Source organism: Carassius carassius, chromosome 8 (assembly GCF_963082965.1).
Source record: "Carassius carassius chromosome 8, fCarCar2.1, whole genome shotgun sequence".
Lineage (NCBI taxonomy): Eukaryota > Metazoa > Chordata > Actinopteri > Cypriniformes > Cyprinidae > Carassius > Carassius carassius.
Genome location: NC_081762.1, coordinates 10,057,621 through 10,075,830, shown reverse-complemented (window position 1 = coordinate 10,075,830; position 18,210 = coordinate 10,057,621). Strand labels below are relative to the sequence as shown.

Here is an 18,210-nt window from a genome sequence, read left to right as displayed (position 1 = left end):
ATTGGCAACATGCAATTTACTTGAAGAAAGTTTCAGAAGTTGCATGAAAACTGTTAATTGTTAATTAAGGGGTTTAATGGTAATATGTTAAACACTAGGCCACAGTACTACAACATATAACAATACCTCTTTTGATTGTTTTTGTAAGTCAGCGGCCTCTTTTTTCAGTTTTTCTTTTTCTTTCTCAAGCTCTGCAATTGCTCTATGCAGATCATCAGCTTCTTTTTTGCTCTGCAGCCTTTGTACTTCAAGTTTCTCAACAACAGTATGTTTTTCTGAAGTCTGTTTTTCTGTCTCTAGTAGGCGGGATTTGATTTCATCTGCTTGTTTCTTGAATTTTTTGGCTTCCTCCTCTGCTTTTGATTGAGCATCACTTAGCTGTGCCACTTTGATCTTCAGTTTTTCAGCATCTGCGGTAATCTCTAATTGCCGCTTGCGTTCAGCCTCTAAGGATTTCTGGAAACCTTCAGTCTCCTGCTCCAGACGCTCCTGCATCTCCTTTTTGGCCTCCATTAGCTTTTGAGCCTCTACCTGTGCCTGATCTTTCTGTTTCTGGAGCTTTTCAGCTTCTGCCTTTAATTTTTTTGCCTCCTGAATGGCCTGTTTTTTCTCTTCCATCATCTTATCAGCCAGTTCCCTTTGTTTTGCAAGATCAGACTCTGCAATTTGTCGTAATCTTGCAGCTTCCTGAGCCTCAATGTTGAGCCGTGCTGCCTCCTCCGCCAATTTTTTCATGTTCTCTGCCTCGTCCTCGAGAAGTTTCTTTGTGTTGTCCTTATCTTTCTTCATAAGCTCTTGGTTTTCCTTTTCAATTTTCAGTTTCAGTTTCAGTAAGTCCTCCATCTGAATCTTGACCTTAGAGAGCTCATCCTCTACTTGAGCCTTCTGCTTAATAGCATCACTGACCTCTTGTTTAAGTCGCTTAAGTTCATCATCAAGGATGGATTTCTGTTTGTCCGTCTCATCAAGTTGCACTTTAACCTTCACTAACTCCTTCTCAACCGAAGACTTCTGCTTCAGGGTCTTTTCTGCAAGCTTTTTGTACTTGGACATTTCAGCATCAGCCTCTTGTTTTTGTTTTAAAGCAGCAGCTTCTGCCTCAGCCCGTCTGAAAGCTTCTGCCTCAGCTTCCTTTCTCATTTTTTCAGCATCTTCCTGGGCTTTTGCCTGTTTGGCAGCTTCAGCCTCAGCTGCCTGCTTTTGACGCTCTGCTTCCTCTGCTTTCTTCTGCAACAGGGTAGCCTCTTTTTCAGCCTTGTCTTTAGCCTTTTCTGCATCTCGCGCCAGTTTCTTTGCTTTTTCAAACTCTCCCTTGAGTTTATCCTGATCCATGGTGTCTTTATTTTGCTGGAGAAGAACATCTTGGGCTTTCTGCTCAGCAGCAGAACACTTTTGTGCAGCCTCTTTAACTAAAATGACCTGTTTCTCAGCTTCTTTCTCTGCAAGCTCCCTCTGCTTTTTGGCATCCTCTGCTAACTTTATAAGCCGCTCAACCTCCTCTTGAGCTGATTTGTGTTGCCTTGCTGCCTCTTCTTCTGCAGCTTGGATGTCTTTTACCTTGGCCTCTGCCTGTTTCCTTTTTTTCTCTTCTTCCAAAGCAAGTTTTCTGAATTTCTCTGCCTCTTCCTCTGCCTTTGCTTTGCTCTTTTGTGTCTCATCTGCAATACCCTTCAGTTTGTTAAGCTCAAGTTCAAGGTCCCGTTTGCCAGTTGAAGCCTTTTCGAAATTGAGTTTCAGAATGTGGATCTCCTCCTCCACCACTTTCCTCTGTTTCAAAGTTTCTTCTACGATTTTCTTTTGCCTGTCAAGCTCAGTGTCTGAGGACTTCTTTAACTGATCAATCTTTTCTTCGATCTCTTGCTTATGCTGTGATGCTTGATCTTCAAGAACTTTCCTCTGGTAGGCCTCGTCTTCGGCTTTTCTCTTTAGACGGTCATTTTCAGCCTCCTTTTCTTTCAAAGCGATCTCAGCTTCAGTTTTTAGACGGGTGGCTTCATTGATAGCTGCTAACTTTTCTTTGAGGATCTTCTCAGCCTCTACTCTTTGGTTTGCAGCTTCTTCTTCTGCAATCTGCCTCTGTTTCTTTGCCTCTTCTGCAACCAACCTCAATTTAGTCGCCTCCTCAGCCAGTTCCTTCATCTTGGCGGCCTCAGATTCAAGTAGTTGTTTGCTCTTTTCAGTAGTTGACATAGAGTCTTTCTCAGCTTTGGATTTCATCTGCAACAAAACTTCCATCTCCTTCCTAACTTTGACCAGTTCCTCCTCCAGCTCTTTCTTTTGTTTAACAGCAGCATTAACATCATTTTTGAGACGCTGGAGCTCCTCATCCAAGACAGTCCTCTGTTGTTCAGCATGCTCAAAATCTGCTCTTAACCGAATAAGCTCTTGCTCTGCTGCAAGCTTTTGTTTAGCTGTTCCTTCAGCCATCTTTCTTTGATTCTCCAGTTCCTTTTCGGCAGTTTCTTTCTGTTTGAGGGCAGCCTCCTCAGCTTTTGCTCTCTTCTTTGCCTCCCGTTTGGCCTCCTCCTTCTGTTTCTCTGCCTCCTCCTGAGCTGCAGTTTTTTTACTGGCCTCTTCCTCTGCCTGGAGCCGGAGCCGGAGAGCTTCATTAGCCTTCTGTCTCCATGTCTCTAGCTCCTTCTCTGCCTGCTCTCTCGCCTTATTTGCTTCAGCTTGCTGCTTTTTTAGATGTTCTGCCTCTTCCTGCAGTTGAATGACCATTACCTGCTCATTTTTGAGTGACTCCTCCAGTTTTGCTGTTAATGTCAATTGCTTACTCTCAAGCTGGGTGGCTGCGGTCTTCTTAGCCACCTCCTCTACCACTTGAATCTGTCGCTGCTTTTCCAACTCTGCTTGCTTCAGGTGCCTCTCAGCTTCCTCAGCTTGGAGCTTGAACTTCTCGAGATCCTCAAGGGCCTTCCTCTTCTCTTTGGAAGCCTCCTTTTCGGCCTCTGATTTCAGTTTAAGCTCCTCCTCTGCCTTGCGTTTCTTCTGAGTCTCTTCAGCAACTTGTTTCCGAAGCTTCTCTGCCTCATCCTGTGCTGCCTTTTGAAGTTTGTCAGCATCTACTGCTTTGTCCCTGAGCTGCTGAAGTTCTGCTTCAGCAGTATTTTTTTGTTTCATCGTCGTCTCCAGCTGAAGCCGGATTATACGGATTTCTTCTTCAATTCTTGTGCGGCATTGGAGCGCTTCCTCTACCTGTTGAGTCTTAGACTTGATTTCCTGCTCTGAAATGCTTTTGAGCTCCTGAAGCTCTCGTTGGATATTGTGCTTCTGTTTTTCAGCATCAACAGCGACATCCTGTCGTTTGCTCACTTCGTCTTTCATTTTTGTCTTCAGCTCATTTGCCTCTTGTTCTGCTTTAACAATAGCCTTTTCCTGAGATTCAGCTAACTTTCTTTGCTTTTCTAGTTCGGCCTGCATTTCAGCCAGCTTTTTCCTCTCTTCCTCCTTTAGTCTTTCAGCGACTTTCTGTATTAGTAGTCAGGGAAATAGGGACAAAGGTAAGCATTTAAGAGTTAGATATTACAGACACATGTAAGTACATGTAAATATAAGTACATGGAAAAAGCAAAAGGTAGTTAAGCTAAATAGTTATACTAAAACTTGTGTAGTTGCAGAACATTTATGAAGAATAATACAAAGTCACAATGTATGGTACACAAAATGAGACACAATCACTTGACAAAACACTACAACTGGAATACTGAATGGCATTAATACTGAATGGCTTCATGCTAATGAGGTGTTATTACTGAATATGGCTTTTTAGCTACATAAAAACAGTTGTTCACATATTTAAAATCCTATCTCGAGGTTTTGAGCAATGAAGAGTTGTGATTTTTATATTTTTTTATATATAAAGGTTTACAGAATGTGAACTCTTGGATCAAAGATGCCAAATATGGAAATATAGCCTTTTAACATTTTTCTTTTTTTTACTGTAGAGGGAAAAATATTTGAAAATGTGTATTTAAGGTTTTATAATGCATACAATAGAATAGCTTAGTGATGCAGCAAAGAAACAATGACACCATAAGGGGGAAAAAAGAACAAAATGGGTCTGATGAATGCCAAACATTGTAGATTTTTGACCAATCCAAAAATATGCATAAAATTATTTAATATTTGTGTGCATTTCTAAATAAAGCAAATATAATTAACAGGGGGATTGGATAAGGATGAACATGCATTTTGTGGACAAATTACCTTTTTAGTGCCCAAACATGACAAACATTCATCATGATAAAGCACTGGCAAGCAGTTTCAAGAAGCAAAAAGAAAATAAAGGTTAGAAAGGAAAATGGAAACAAAACAAAAAAAACAAGAAAAAAGGGGTGAAGCATACTCTGAGGGAAAATCAACAATCAGAGCACAAAGGAATGATGGGTAAGAATGCTGCTTTCTATTTCCAAAAGCAACAGATGGAATCCAACAGGAAATTAAACTAGAGAACATGTTGCACCATGCATTAACTTGTATTTTTCTGGATGATGGAATATTTTAAGTTTCCTTCAGGCTGAAGCATACCAATACTAACTGCTCCCTATAATGGAAGAGATATTAAAAAACCTCCATAGTAGTAAACAGATCATGAGAGACATACATAGTGAAAGAGATGCGATGTGCTGCACCACTAGCATTAACATTACTGAAGACCTAGGTGAGCACCTCGATCCGTTACATTTTTTGTTTTCATAACTTTTACCTCTAGCACATGGCCGACAATAGCAAATTCAGTATTGTGTCACTCTTAAATAAATTAATTACAAATGTAACTGTGTCTCATATGGATAGTATAGTGAAATAAATAAATATTTGTTATGTCCATACATTAATATATTGAACTACACTGTTAAGTTAGTGAGTTACAGTTAGTGCTAGAGTACATATTTGACACTTACCTCCTCATCCCCTAGACGGCGCTGTGTCTCAATAATGAATTTAATATACTGACTTGAAAGGGTCATCAGCTCACTGTAGCGTGTTCTCAGGGTCACATACTGAAAGATGGTTTTAAAGTAACTTAAGCATGTCATATATGAAATTCAATCAAGAAATAAAAGCCCAAGTTTAACACTTTAATTTGCTCATACAGTACGCTTATTTAATACATTTATCAGAATGAGTTTCAAAAATGGATGGATGTCAGGTATCAAAGGTACCTCTTGGATGGTGTCATCAGATACAGACTCCATTTTGGTCTTCTTCAAAGGAGAAGCAATGGGCTCCACCAAAGCTTTATATGTCACCAACTGAAGCTCATAATCCTGCATGAGAACCTTCAGTCAGAATGCTACTCATAAATCGTAAAACATGCATGCAGCAACATGCACACACACCTTTATGGCATCGATGTATGCTTTAGCATATTTCTGGCAATCATCCACCTTGTCCTTGTTCTTCTCTATTTCCTCAAGCAGTTTCTGTAAAGTGGATGGACATGACGTCAATTAAAAGATCACCTACATGATTTTATCTATAAGATAAATATTAGAGGAGATTCATTATATAAAGCATTGAGAATGATAAATTAATTAAAACTTTGTAGATATATAGATACCCTCTCCTGGTTCAGCTGTTCTTGAAGGGCTTTGCTGTCACTTATAGGCACAGCATGAAGCTTGTCCTGCCTTTGTTTGGCATCTGCTATCCAGCGGATGAGCCAGTCATAGCTCTGTCTGTACACCTGCATCTGCCTACTTAGAAGGTCAAGTTCTCGCTGCCTTAGCTCAATCTGAGCAAACACAGCCTGCCAGCGGTCCTTCAGGTTGCCCACCATGTGCCTGTAGTGCTCCAGCTCTATGTCCCGCTCACTGTGCAGCTGAGACATCCGGTCGTTCACCGCCGTAGCCCTCTGAAGCTCCTCTTCCAGACGGTCAAACGTGGATTGCTTGCCCTCTGCTTCTGTGCGCAGTTTCTAGGGTCAAGAAAGATGATGAGAACATGAACATGTCTGTGATGTAATGTGTGATGTCTTGATGTTCACACAGGTAGCTACTAAAAATTATTTCATGCATAACTTGTTTTTTTGTATGTGAGACAATGCACCTGGAGCTTTGTTTGGTTGGCCTCAGCGTCTTTCTCATTAACAGGAATTTTGTTTACATCACGCAGTTCGTTTTCGCACTTGTTGAGAATGTCTTCAGCTCCCTGTGTGCTCCGGATTACCATGTCAATGGTCTTCAGCCTTTATGGACAAAAAATAGAATCCGCTTTATTTTATATTGAAAGGACAAAAAGGTGACCACCAAATCAACTTATATAAAAATGATTTCTGAACAATGACACTGAAGACTGAAGTAATGGCTGCTGAAAGTTCAGCTTCAGGATTTTCAGCACAGGAATACATTGCATTTTAAAATATATTAAAATAGAAAACAGCTATTTTAAGTTGTAAAATTATTCCATAAGATTACTGTTTTTACTGTATTGTTGATCAAATAGATGCAATGCCTTGGTAAGCATCATTCAAAAACAGACTAAAATGTAAACCTGAGCCGTTTCAGCTGATAGAAACTTGCACTGATTAATCCTAAAACATGTCAGTGCTCAAGATTTACACCAGTAACGTTGTCACTAAGGAACGTTCATAAAAATTACTTCAATGTCCTAATTGAACTATGGCCTAATCCTTTTTAGTTTAATCCCTGTCTGTGAAACCAGGCCTTAAAAAAATACATAATACATAAAATACATAAAATTGACAAAAAATATATAATAAAAAAAAGAAAAGAAGGAAAGACTAGAGCCTTACTTGTCGAGATACACAGAGGAAAGACTGTAGACATGCTCCATCTTTTTCTGAGTAATGTCTATTTCTGAGCGCAGGACAGGGGCAGAACTGGAGTGCTGAGATGTGGCCAGCACCGCTTCACTCTTGTCCACCATCTTATCCAGGTCTTTCTTTATACCCTCCAACTCAGCCTGCACCTTCTGTAGAACGAAGTGAGAATACACTAATATATTTAAAGAATGAAATAATATATATGGAGATTATATACATTTTAATGACTGAAGCTGACATGTGCAGGGTCTTCATTTAAGATGCATGTAAAGGTATTTCTTCATCCAAAAACAGTAAATTCAATGGCATCAAGTGCTTCTGCAGACCTTTTGTTCAGTGGCTCTCTGTGCACAGGCTTTGAGAGGCTCCTTGTCCACCAGCTGTCTGAGGCGGTTCACAGTGCGGCTCTCACAGCCATCTAGTCTCAGTCTCAGGTCCTTGATCTGGGTGATGTAACTCTTACACACGGACTCATCCTGTTCCCCTGAATAATTAAAACACTTTGTGTTAAAACTGATCAAACTCTGATCTCAACATACAATTCAAAATCAAAACCACACACAGATTTCTAGGAATGTCTCCTCAGACATAATATTAGATTTATGTTGTATCTACACTACTGTTCAAATGTTTGGGGTCAAGAAACTATTAACATTTATTAACACTTTTGAACTCTCACCAAGGCTTTATTCATTTGATCAAAAATACAATACAAACAGTAATACTGTGAAATATTGTTACAATTCAAAGTAATTGTGGTACCACTTTATTTTAAGACAACCTCACGCTCTCTCTCTCATGAAGCCCATACGGAAGCAGTGTTGTGGGTAACGCGTTACAAAGTAACGCGTTAGAGTACTCTAATTACTTTTTTCCTGAAATGTGTAACTTAACGCGTTAGTTTTGTGCATAAGTAATCAGTAACTTCGTTATTTTTTAAAAAAAGTAATCCGTTGTTTTAAGGAAAGGAAAATCCCGACTGCAGCCTGCTTTTTGTCAGACAGTGGGGCTAGGTCTACTGTGCCACCTGCGGATGTATCAGCGGAGCCGAAGCTCTGTGATCGTAAAGTCAATGGCTGTGATACGTCTGTGCCCTGCGCCTGACCCTGTGTGTGTGGGGGTTTTTTTTTTCGAACTCCCGGCAAGATGGCAGAGAGGACAGCGTTTGGTTTATGGACTATTCTCTTGGCGTTACGTCACAAATCATGTGACCTGCATAGCAACAAGCCGCCGCCGTGTTTGAAGGGTAAAACAAACCGAAGGCAATCAAGGCAAAGCCCGAGGAAAATCAAAAAGGTATCTATTCACAGAAGTTTTGTTGTGGATTATGTCAGTTATGGATAATAACGGACTACTTTGTATGAATGATGAATGATATCTGTGTATGCGAATGTATGTCGGTGGTGAGAAGTGAAGTGAATGTAATAAAACACTCATGTAAAGCGCTTTGTGACTAACGTTAGCTAACGTTACATGTATGTGAAAGGCGCTAGCAGCTATACAAATACAGATCTTCTTTCTTCTATTACAGAATGTCTTATCAATATATAGAAAGCAGAGGTGGAAAGTAACGAATTACATTTACTCGCGTTACTGTAATTGAGTAGCTTTTTTGTGTACTAATACTTTTTAAAGTATTTTTTTAAATCTGTAATTTTACTTTTACTTAAGTATATTTTGTTTAAAGTATTGTACTTCGCTACATTTTAAAACACATTAATTACTGAGTAAAAAAAAAAAAAAAAAAAAAAAAAAAAAAATCGCTCCCTGGAAACTACGTCAGTAAATAATGGGCAGGAGGGCAAACTCGGGCTAAAATCACAAGAAAGATGCAGACGGTCAAAACAGGCGTTAGTGGTGCAGACACCGCTGAAAATGAAACCCCGTCATATTCTGAAGTTGAACTCGAAGGAAATGAAGTGAACCCCTGGCCATATGTATGCTCTATTATGCTGTGTATGCTGTGCTTGCCTAGGAAGACCAAACTAGCAGCTTATAAAATCTCGACAAGACATCAACCCTTCGCAAGAATGTAGAGGTAAGCTAAATAATTGCATCGTTGCATTGGTGGTTAAAATGAAGCTTTGACATTTTAGCAAGAGGTTTTGCACAAATTAGCCAAAAAGACAGTGGTGAGGAGTGTGCTATATATATCATCTGCGATAATATCATATTTTTTGTTTTAATGATGTGCGCGCTTATAGTGCGTTCTTTCACTGTGTGATTCAGTCTCCTAAAATGCATTTAGAATCATAGGCGCCGATACCGTGGAGCACCCACGGAAAATACCGAGCACCCACGGAAAATACCGAGCACCCACGGAAAATGAGCACCCACGTGTGCCAGTGCCAGACTGCCAGTAGGCTACATTTATTTAAAATTAAACATTGCAGTTGGCGCTATGAAGCGTCTGCCACACTGTGATTGGTTATGTTGTTGTCAGTGACAGTGACACCAGTCGCATGCATGTTCCATATCCTATCCACCAATCACAGCGTTTCTGAAAACGTCCCATCCCCCACTATACAGTGCCGTGCGAGTATGTAATCATTTAATGCTTTCCGTAATCACTAATCATTAATCAGACTAAAATGGACAGATTTGTTATAAAAAAAAGCCAAACCTATTAATATTGATATATCGACATTATTTTACTGGATCTAGTGGCTTTGGCTTTTTGTGAATAAACGTCCAGTATTTTTTCTCTTTCAAAGTTTTGTCTGTCATGTTCTTCCACCTCATTTCATACCCAGCAGTACGTTAATATGTAAATGTTACGGTACATTCCCTAGACTCCTTAAAGTTCGTAACAGGGTTTAAATGGGAACATTTTTCTGCTCAAGTATAGGCCTATATACGGTTTAAAAGAGGAAAAACTAATGGACACAAAAGTAGCCTACTTTTGGACAGAATACAAGTTCTTTGTTAAATACATAAAATAAAAAAATATTTTTTTAGCCTATATGAATAATGGATTCGAAACCTCAAAGAAAAGCCATGCCACTATCAAAAGAAACCTCGAAACATAAATGAGGTAGACATTCCCAGAAACTCATTATTTTAGTCGCAACAATCGGTTAACTGTAATTGAGTAGCTTTTTTGTGTACTAATACTTTTTAAAGTATTTTTTTAAATCTGTAATTTTACTTTTACTTAAGTATATTTTGTTTAAAGTATTGTACTTCGCTACATTTTAAAACATGGAAACGCTGTCCTTTCGCAATAGTCTTTTAATCAATATTTACAAAACATTAATTTCCCAAGAAGCTGAACGCATTAGCGGTTACGTGTCAGTTAAACTTTTCATCTCCAATCCTGTTTGTATTTTTGAGAAGTGACGCTGTTGTGTGTGTTTGTATCGGCCGCTGTCCATTAGCCTAAGGTTCTGAAATGCAATATTTTTTTAATAGCCTAGTCTATTTTTTTATTTTTTAAATGGCTTGCGCCCTTGAGCACCCACGGAGAAAAACATAAATCGGCGCCTATGTTTAGAATGATCACAAAATTGAAGATATAGGGGCAGAAAATTCACATATTTATATAATTTCATACATTAAATCAAAATCACACAAAGAATGCCGTCTTTTCCTCCAAAAATCATCATGAATATATACATACATACATATATATATAACAGTTCAGTAAACAAGTTAATTAAGAGACTTGCGTTTTAGACACCATATTGCCTTTTTTAGCTCTATTTCTAAAACAGAAAATAATTCCAAACACAGCCACCAAAGCACAGTTTTGCGTCTCTGAGCAACGTGACAGTGTTTCGTTCCTGAATGAATCAACCGTTTAAATGATTCGGTTCAGTCGCAATGACTCACTTATTAACAGTGACTTGCTGACACATACTGGCCATTTTAATATCACATTTAAAGTATCTTTTGATTTTTTTAAATAATTAATTTCTTATAATTTCAAATGAGTATTCAACATTTTATGTTTTGTATATCAAAACATTATTCATGCATTTGTAACTGCAGGTTAAATGCATTCTTGTCCTGCACTAAACAGTGTAATACATCTAAATGCCACTTCCAATGAATCTTCTGCATTTCCTCTGCATTAAAAGATGAGTTTGTTGATACTGATTTGCCTGGTAACAGCCCAAATGTTTTATTATTCTAAATAACTGATTCCTTTAATTAAAAACAACTAGTTTGAGATTAATAGACCTATCCCAGGGGTGTCAAACTCAGTTCCTGGAGGGCCGTAGCCCTGCAGAGTTTAGTTCTAACCCTGCTCCAGCACACATATCATGTAGTTTTCAAATAAACCTAAATGATTAGATTAGCTGGATCAGGTGTGTTTAATTAGGGTTATATCTAAACTGTGCAGGACTGTGGCCCTCCAGGAACTGAGTTTGACACCCTTGGCCTGTCCCATTTTTGACTCCCTCCCACTGTTAAAATGTAACTAAGTAATTTTTACTCTGAGTAAATTTTAAATGAGCTACTTTTTACTTTTACTTGAGTTGATTTTTAGACTGGTACTTTTACTTGTACTTAAGTAAAATTTCATTAATGTAATGGTACTTTTACTTGAGTAGAATATTTTTGTACTCTTTCCACCTCTGATAGAAAGTCTACTTGCGCCTGCATTGACCAGGTACCACAGAAAGCTGTCGCTTGTAGGTTTAACGTTACAATCTTGTCCCTATCGACATCCAGCTGAGTCCTGGGAGAACAACCCAAAGGCATGGCCCAGGCTCGAGTATCCAGACATATACAATTACCTCATTAAATCCCCTGGTATGAACACCATGTGTACATACCATGTGTCCTACACTTGCAGTCATGTTTAAATACCCATCAAGCATCGATTACATTAACTACGTTCATTTAGAAAAAAAAAAGCAATTTATTCAGCGTTTATTCAAAAGCACTGTGTTACACAATGGCTGTAATGAGCTCAGTCTGTTAGTGGCACAGCTTGTACAGTGTCAGTGAGGGACACAGTTTTTTCAAAAAAGCAAAAATAGACTAACTGCAGAAACGTATCTTATTCCCCACACAACTCGTGCATTTCATTGTTGCTTATCAGTGTAGAGCTGCCGACCATTATGCATAGCAATGTCATAACATAGCAACAGAAAATTGAGTGGCCATCTCTGCAGTGGTATTATTTTGTTATTCTTTGATTTGCCCCTCAATTTGTCCATTCATTTGAGATTACATTTCTATTTAGATTTAAAGTAAAATGGTATGTGCATACCCTCTATTCACACTTTTTGCAGTAACCAGGCATCAGATTCAATTTTAATGAATGTAGTGTCTAATGACAACAGCTAGACTTTAACATTTGTAATGAGAAATTGTTTCTTAGACATAGTATAAGTTGTGAAATACTAAAAGGCGTGAAGATTGACATGAAAGCATTTGTATCATTTACTTGCAATTTGTCAATGTTTTTTTTCTGCGCTCGTTTGTCTTCCGCTTCGTGTTGCTGGCGAGCGCTTGTTTGTTTTACCCTTCGCCGCGGTTGCTATGCGCGCGCAGTGCATTATGGGAGTAAAAGTCCCGGATGTCCGACCTCGAGAATGTTAAAGCGAATTTAGGCTTGTGACTGTGAGTGACACTTTAATAATAATTAGTTCGGCTATTAAGCGATTTGTCATTTGCCTGTGTGGCAGTGAAGGATTTAATTCGGTTTGTTATCATTTTTGTTTGACAGGCAGCTGTTAATTTCTGTTAGATCGTTGGCTGGCTGGTTGTTCATCATTTCTAAATGGATTTAAATCTGCAAGCCTGTTTAAGGTTGTGTTTACAAGTAAGCATACTTGTACTTTGATAACTGCATTATTTAAAGTTAAAGAAAAATCAGGAGTTATCTTGTGGTGCTCACAATATTCAGTAGCCTAGGCTACCCGGGCTGGGTAGGTGCGAATTGTGATTAATAATATGTTCTGTGATAATAAATAAATAAAACGCCATGTGGAATAGCCTATTGCTGACTGTTTTTCCTGTTATTGTTATCCTGCAGTGTTAATTTAGTCAGATGACTGACGTTATTCATTGTCGGGAGTCACGACTTCTTGGTGCATTTAAAGGGGCCGGGGGCTGTGTCTGTCATGTGTGAGCCACTGCAAACGGCTTTTAATTTTTGGTAACGCATGAGTACTCTAACGCGTTACTTTTATGAATAGGTAACGCTGTATCATAACTGATTACTTTTAATTGATGGTAACGTTGTAACCTAACTAACTACTTTCCAAAGTAACTATACCCAACACTGTACGGAAGTGACTTAAACTGTAATTCGTCAACTGGCCGCTAGAGGCTGGCTGCAAAAGGGAGTCAATCCCATAGACTACCCATATTAAAATGGCCGAATTTACAGCAAAAAAAAAAAAACCTGTTTACAGCCTGGTTCAAAAAGTTTTTTGGTCTATATAGCTCATTTTTGCCTTCATGACAACTGTGAGGGGGTGAATGTTTGAACTCATCCGTTTAAATTAGATTAAGCCTTAAATTTCTGCATAATTAATATCTACTTGAGTGACAGGTGGGTTGCCGCTGCTGTCACCGCCATCGAGCTGGGCAGGCGTGGTTTCAACAACCAGCTCCCGCCTTTTTGCCCATTTTCGATTATCCCAGAGTGAAGTTCAGTGAAGCGCTGCCAAGATGTCGACAGCAGCCTCTGCCCACTTTTGGCTTCAAAAACGCTCTTCGGAAACCTATGGGTGACGTCATGGACACTACGTCCATGTTTTTATACAGTCCATGGTACTGTACTTACTATTATAATAACAGTTAATTATGCATAATTACATGCAAATAACCCTAAGCCAAACCCTAATTCTAACCTAACCATATAGTAAGTGGTTAACTATACTTTAACAAGAACACCTTTACTGTTTCTGATTTTAAAATATTTAAATATATATACATATTTATTCAAGTGTTCAGTCTTTGGTGTCACACAATCCCTTAGAAATCAGTATAATAAAGCAGCTTTAGTACTCAGTAAATCATTTCTTCTTATTATCTATAGGGGAAAACAAATGTACTACTTAAAAACAGATGTGCATGCCAAAAATTTATAAAAAAAAAAAAAAAAAAAAAATCTTCTATAGGTGTATAGGTAGTCTTCATGAAAACTGTGAATCCATTTTTTTCAGGATTCTTTGATGAATGAAAGGTTCAAATGTTTATTTGAAATAGAAACCATTATAACTGTGAATTTTGACCAATTTAATGCATCCTTTCTGAATAAAAATATAAATTTCTTAACCCCAAACCTTTAAACAGTAATGTATTTTCACATGAAATCAAGCTGACATAGTTAGAAGCATTTGCATTTAAGTGCTTGTGTAGAGAGAATGTCTAAACGTTTAAAGTAAATCAGTTCATTTGCACACTTTTAAGTACATACACTACATTTTAAAATGTAAAATAGTGAAGAAATCTCTGTAATATGACATCGCACAAGTGAAAAAACTAATTAAAGACATGCTTAGAAACAGCAAGACAATGCTCCATTAGCAACACATTGAAGTCAAAGGAGAAGGAGGCAAAATGCACAAATCATTTGCCGTTTATTAATAAAGAAATCCACACTGTGATCATTACCTGGTACACTTCCCTTTTGGATGAAAACAGGTTCTGAAAAATAAGTCTTGCAGTCATAATGGGAGGTGGCTCTATCCAGAATTTTCAAACTGTGCTGTCATAAAAACTTTTAATCCAGGAGAAGAGGCAAAGCTCTTAAAATTTCATAATGTCTTTGTTTTGCATCAAGCATGCAGAAAAATCTGCAGCTGTGTTCAGGGCTACACGTTAAAACAGGGTTGTTCCTGGGGCCAAGACGGCTTTGTCTGTGTGCAATCTCATTCACTTGATGAACAGTGAAAGTGATTTCTATACATCTGAACAAACCCGCCACCCTAACCTGACACCTACCTTGTTCAACAGAGCGAAGCAAGTTATCATAGTGTTGAGTGGCTTTGCTGTAACTGTTTTCTGCTTGCAAGCGATCGTCAGCACCGAAGAGCTCAGAATCCTGACTGTCACGCAGGAAGGTCTGATAGTGCTCCTCCAGGTTCTTCAGGGTCAGTCGATATTCCTCAACTCTCAAAGTCTTAAACTACATAAAAATAGAGAATTAATATTCATAAGTACATTTATATGTACTTTTCAGATCATTTATATGCCCCTGCAATGCAGTGAAATAATAATATTTACAATGTTATTTAACAAAGTTATTTTATGAGTTATCAGCCAATATTATTTTATTACTTAATGATTTTTATTTATCATTGCAATTGAAATATATTGGCCGATACTGAATACTGAATTGTGCATGCTCAAAGTGAACTACCATTCAAAAGTTTGGGGTCAGTAAGATTTTTGAATGTGTTTGAACATCTTATGCTCACCAAGGCTGCATTAATTGGATCAAAATACAGGAAAAACTAATACTGTGAAATATCATGAAAATTCAAAATAACTATTTTCTACTTGAATATATTTTCAAATGTAATTTATCATTCTGATTCTGATTTTAGAAGCCATTAGTGTCACTAGAACTTTCAAATATCATTGTAATATACCAGTGCTAAAGGAACATTTCATATTGTTACTATTATATGTTAAGTGCTGCTTAATAGTATTCTTGTTAAATATATGGTTCAACATTTTTAAGTAGACATTAACAAATGTCTTTACTTTTATGTAATGTAATGCATCCTTGCTGAAGCAAATTATTTTTACATACTTTACATAATGATATCACAATGTCTATTTTTTCATTTCTAAGTATATAATGGCATATAATTTTGTAACAGCCATTTATTATAATAATTTCCATCATTTCATAAATTGGTGCATATTAGTTGTAGTATTTTGTACTAAGACTTGGTACTAAGTTTCTGAATACCAAAAAGGTGTGTGTGTGTGTGTGTGTGTGTGTGTGCGCAAGTTACCATGATTAAATTCCAGGAGTTGATAAGCAGGATATCTCGCATGAGGTACTGCCAGGAAAGCAGGCTCTTCATATCTATATGCAGCTTTTGCCAAAGGACCATCAGCCTCTGCAGACTGGCATCTAACCTGAGTTTCAAAACAGAATTAAAGATAAGGTGGCAAAGCCAAAGGCTGATCAGAAGGATTCAATTTATCCAGCAAACATTTGACATGAATCACAGCAAAACCACACATCTGGACTCAAAAGTCAAAGACAGAGATAAAAGGAGTGTGTGGAATTTGAATGTGCTGCCAACTAAAGCAAGGGAGGTCAAATGAGACTAGACTTGTGCACTCGTATCAGTCTGTACTGTGTTACCCAGAGCTGACGTCCAGGGCCTCTTTGTTGGTGGGAGGGATGATAAAACAGATGGACGGCACTGTGGCCTCGTTTCCACTGGAGTTTCGCACTTTCCACTTGTACGGTTGGGAATTGTTCACCAGGACACACTCATCTCCTTTGTGTACTGTGATCTGGGTCAAAAGAATGAAGAAAGTTATTCTGCAGTGATTAAAATGGATTACATTTTGTTCTGTGACTAACAGCAAGACAAGTTATTGGGTGAGACTGACTGCTTAGCCTGTGTACTAAAATATTCATGCTTAATTGCAATTTATTATAGAAAACATACATGTGATTTCCATTTACACCATTTTTTGGTGTGATAAAGGAAGGCAAAAATAAAAATGTATGTGTCCTCAATTGTACCCCCAGGATTAATTCAACTTCTTATATTACCAACATATGCAACAAAACAAGCCCAAGTGTTTACCTCCATTTGTTTGAAGTCACAGACAGCCTGAATGGGTAATTTGCCTTTGACAGGGTAAGCGGTGTTCCTCGGCTTCAGCTGGATAATGGTCTTGGCTCTCCGGTTGAGACCCTCCAGGTGTGTCTTGAATTCATTAAGCTGTTCTTTTTCTTCCTGAAAGTCATAGAGATAACTTTATATATATTGTATAAATTTAAAATTAAATTACTGAATTAAAAGTTTCAAAGGATCTCTAATCTAATAACATAATGTGAATGTTCAAATCGGTATTCACCCAGCACTAAATATATTTTGGTGTTTATTGGTTTGTAAAATCCCAGACATATTAACACCCACCAATGCATCCTGTAGAAGATCCTCTAGCCGTGTGACTGTGATAGAGCGGTCACACACATACTTCTTCTTCATCATGCCCTCCATCTTCTTCATCCTCTCTTCAGCCTCTTTAACATCTGAGAAGAACTGCAGAACAGAAAATTTGGTTAGGAGATCCAAATAATTCAGCTTAAGTCGATTTTAATAGGGGTGATCTGTTTGTCTGTGACCATGGGTTCTGAACTGTCAACAAGAATCTCTACAAGTCGAGCACAGAATTGTATTAAAGTATGTACCTGAAAGTAAGCTGTGTTTTCTTTCAGATGAGTCTCTATGCAGCAGCACAGCTGAAGGATCCAGCTCCACTGAGTCTGAAGAGCTGCAGTGAAAGCCTACAGAAGAACAGATTACAAACATTAAAACACAGAATTATCGGCTAAAATTTACAATGGAGTCAAAAGGTCCTCATTGAAAATCTGGGATTAAAAATATAATTGAAGCCTGGAAATAGAAAGGTTCAAGACTTTCAAAACTTTGCAAGCTAAAATAGATGAAAATATGAAATATTCTGCACAAATAAATAAAATACTTTTTTTGTATATATTAGTCAAATAAACATATACAGTCGTGGCCAAAAGTTTTGAGAATTACATAAATATTCGTTTTCAAAAAGTTTTCTGCTAAACTGCCTTTAGATCTTTGTTTCAGTTGTTTCTGTGATGTACTGAAATATAATTACAAGCACTTCATACATTTCAAAGGCTTTTATCGACAATTACATGACATTTATGCAAAGAGTCAGTATTTGCAGTGTTGGCCCTTCTTTTTCAGGACCTCTGCAATTCGACTGGGCATGCTCTCAATCAACTTCTGGGCCAAATCCTGACTGATAGCAACCCATTCTTTCATAATCACTTCTTGGAGTTTGTCAGAATTAGTGGGCTTTTGTTTGTCCACCCGCCTCTTGAGGATTGACCACAAGTTCTCAATGGGATTAAGATCTGGGGAGTTTCCAGGCCATGGACCCAAAATTTCAACATTCTGGTCCCCGAGCCACTTAGTTATCACTTTTGCCTTATGGCACGGTGCTCCATCGTGCTGGAAAATGCATTGTTCTTCACCAAACTGTTGTTGGATTGTTGGAAGAAGTTGCTGTTGGAGGGTGTTTTGGTACCATTCTTTATTCATGGCTGTGTTTTTGGGCAGAATTGTGAGTGAGCCCACTCCCTTGGATGAGAAGCAACCCCACACATGAATGGTGTCAGGATGCTTTACTGTTGGCATGACACAGGACTGATGGTAGTGCTCACCTTTTCTTCTCCAGACAAGCCTTTTTCCAGATGCCCCAAACAATCGGCAAGGGGC

General features: G+C 38.1%; 1 protein-coding gene across 7 annotated transcripts in view; it reads right to left on the bottom strand.

The window, feature by feature from the left end:
* pleca (plectin a) overlaps nucleotides 1-18,210 on the bottom strand; it is a 102,735-nt gene that overhangs the window by 8,920 nt on the left and 75,605 nt on the right. For 4 of the 7 annotated variants that reach the window (XM_059556047.1, XM_059556049.1, XM_059556048.1 and 1 more), the window contains 14 exons: nucleotides 17,142-17,237; nucleotides 16,867-16,992; nucleotides 16,531-16,683; nucleotides 16,077-16,231; nucleotides 15,718-15,844; nucleotides 14,696-14,879; nucleotides 7,114-7,271; nucleotides 6,758-6,936; nucleotides 6,052-6,190; nucleotides 5,564-5,920; nucleotides 5,343-5,426; nucleotides 5,166-5,270; nucleotides 4,905-5,003; nucleotides 127-3,471 (listed from right to left, as the gene is read on the bottom strand). In XM_059556047.1, the coding sequence (XP_059412030.1) occupies nucleotides 127-3,471; nucleotides 4,905-5,003; nucleotides 5,166-5,270; nucleotides 5,343-5,426; nucleotides 5,564-5,920; nucleotides 6,052-6,190; nucleotides 6,758-6,936; nucleotides 7,114-7,271; nucleotides 14,696-14,879; nucleotides 15,718-15,844; nucleotides 16,077-16,231; nucleotides 16,531-16,683; nucleotides 16,867-16,992; nucleotides 17,142-17,237 (5,307 nt within the window). Of the gene's footprint in view, nucleotides 1-126; nucleotides 3,472-4,904; nucleotides 5,004-5,165; nucleotides 5,271-5,342; nucleotides 5,427-5,563; nucleotides 5,921-6,051; nucleotides 6,191-6,757; nucleotides 6,937-7,113; nucleotides 7,272-14,365; nucleotides 14,399-14,695; nucleotides 14,880-15,717; nucleotides 15,845-16,076; nucleotides 16,232-16,530; nucleotides 16,684-16,866; nucleotides 16,993-17,141; nucleotides 17,238-18,210 lie in introns of all 7 variants that reach the window. The other 3 variants (XM_059556045.1, XM_059556046.1, XM_059556050.1) reach the window with 1 other exon arrangement.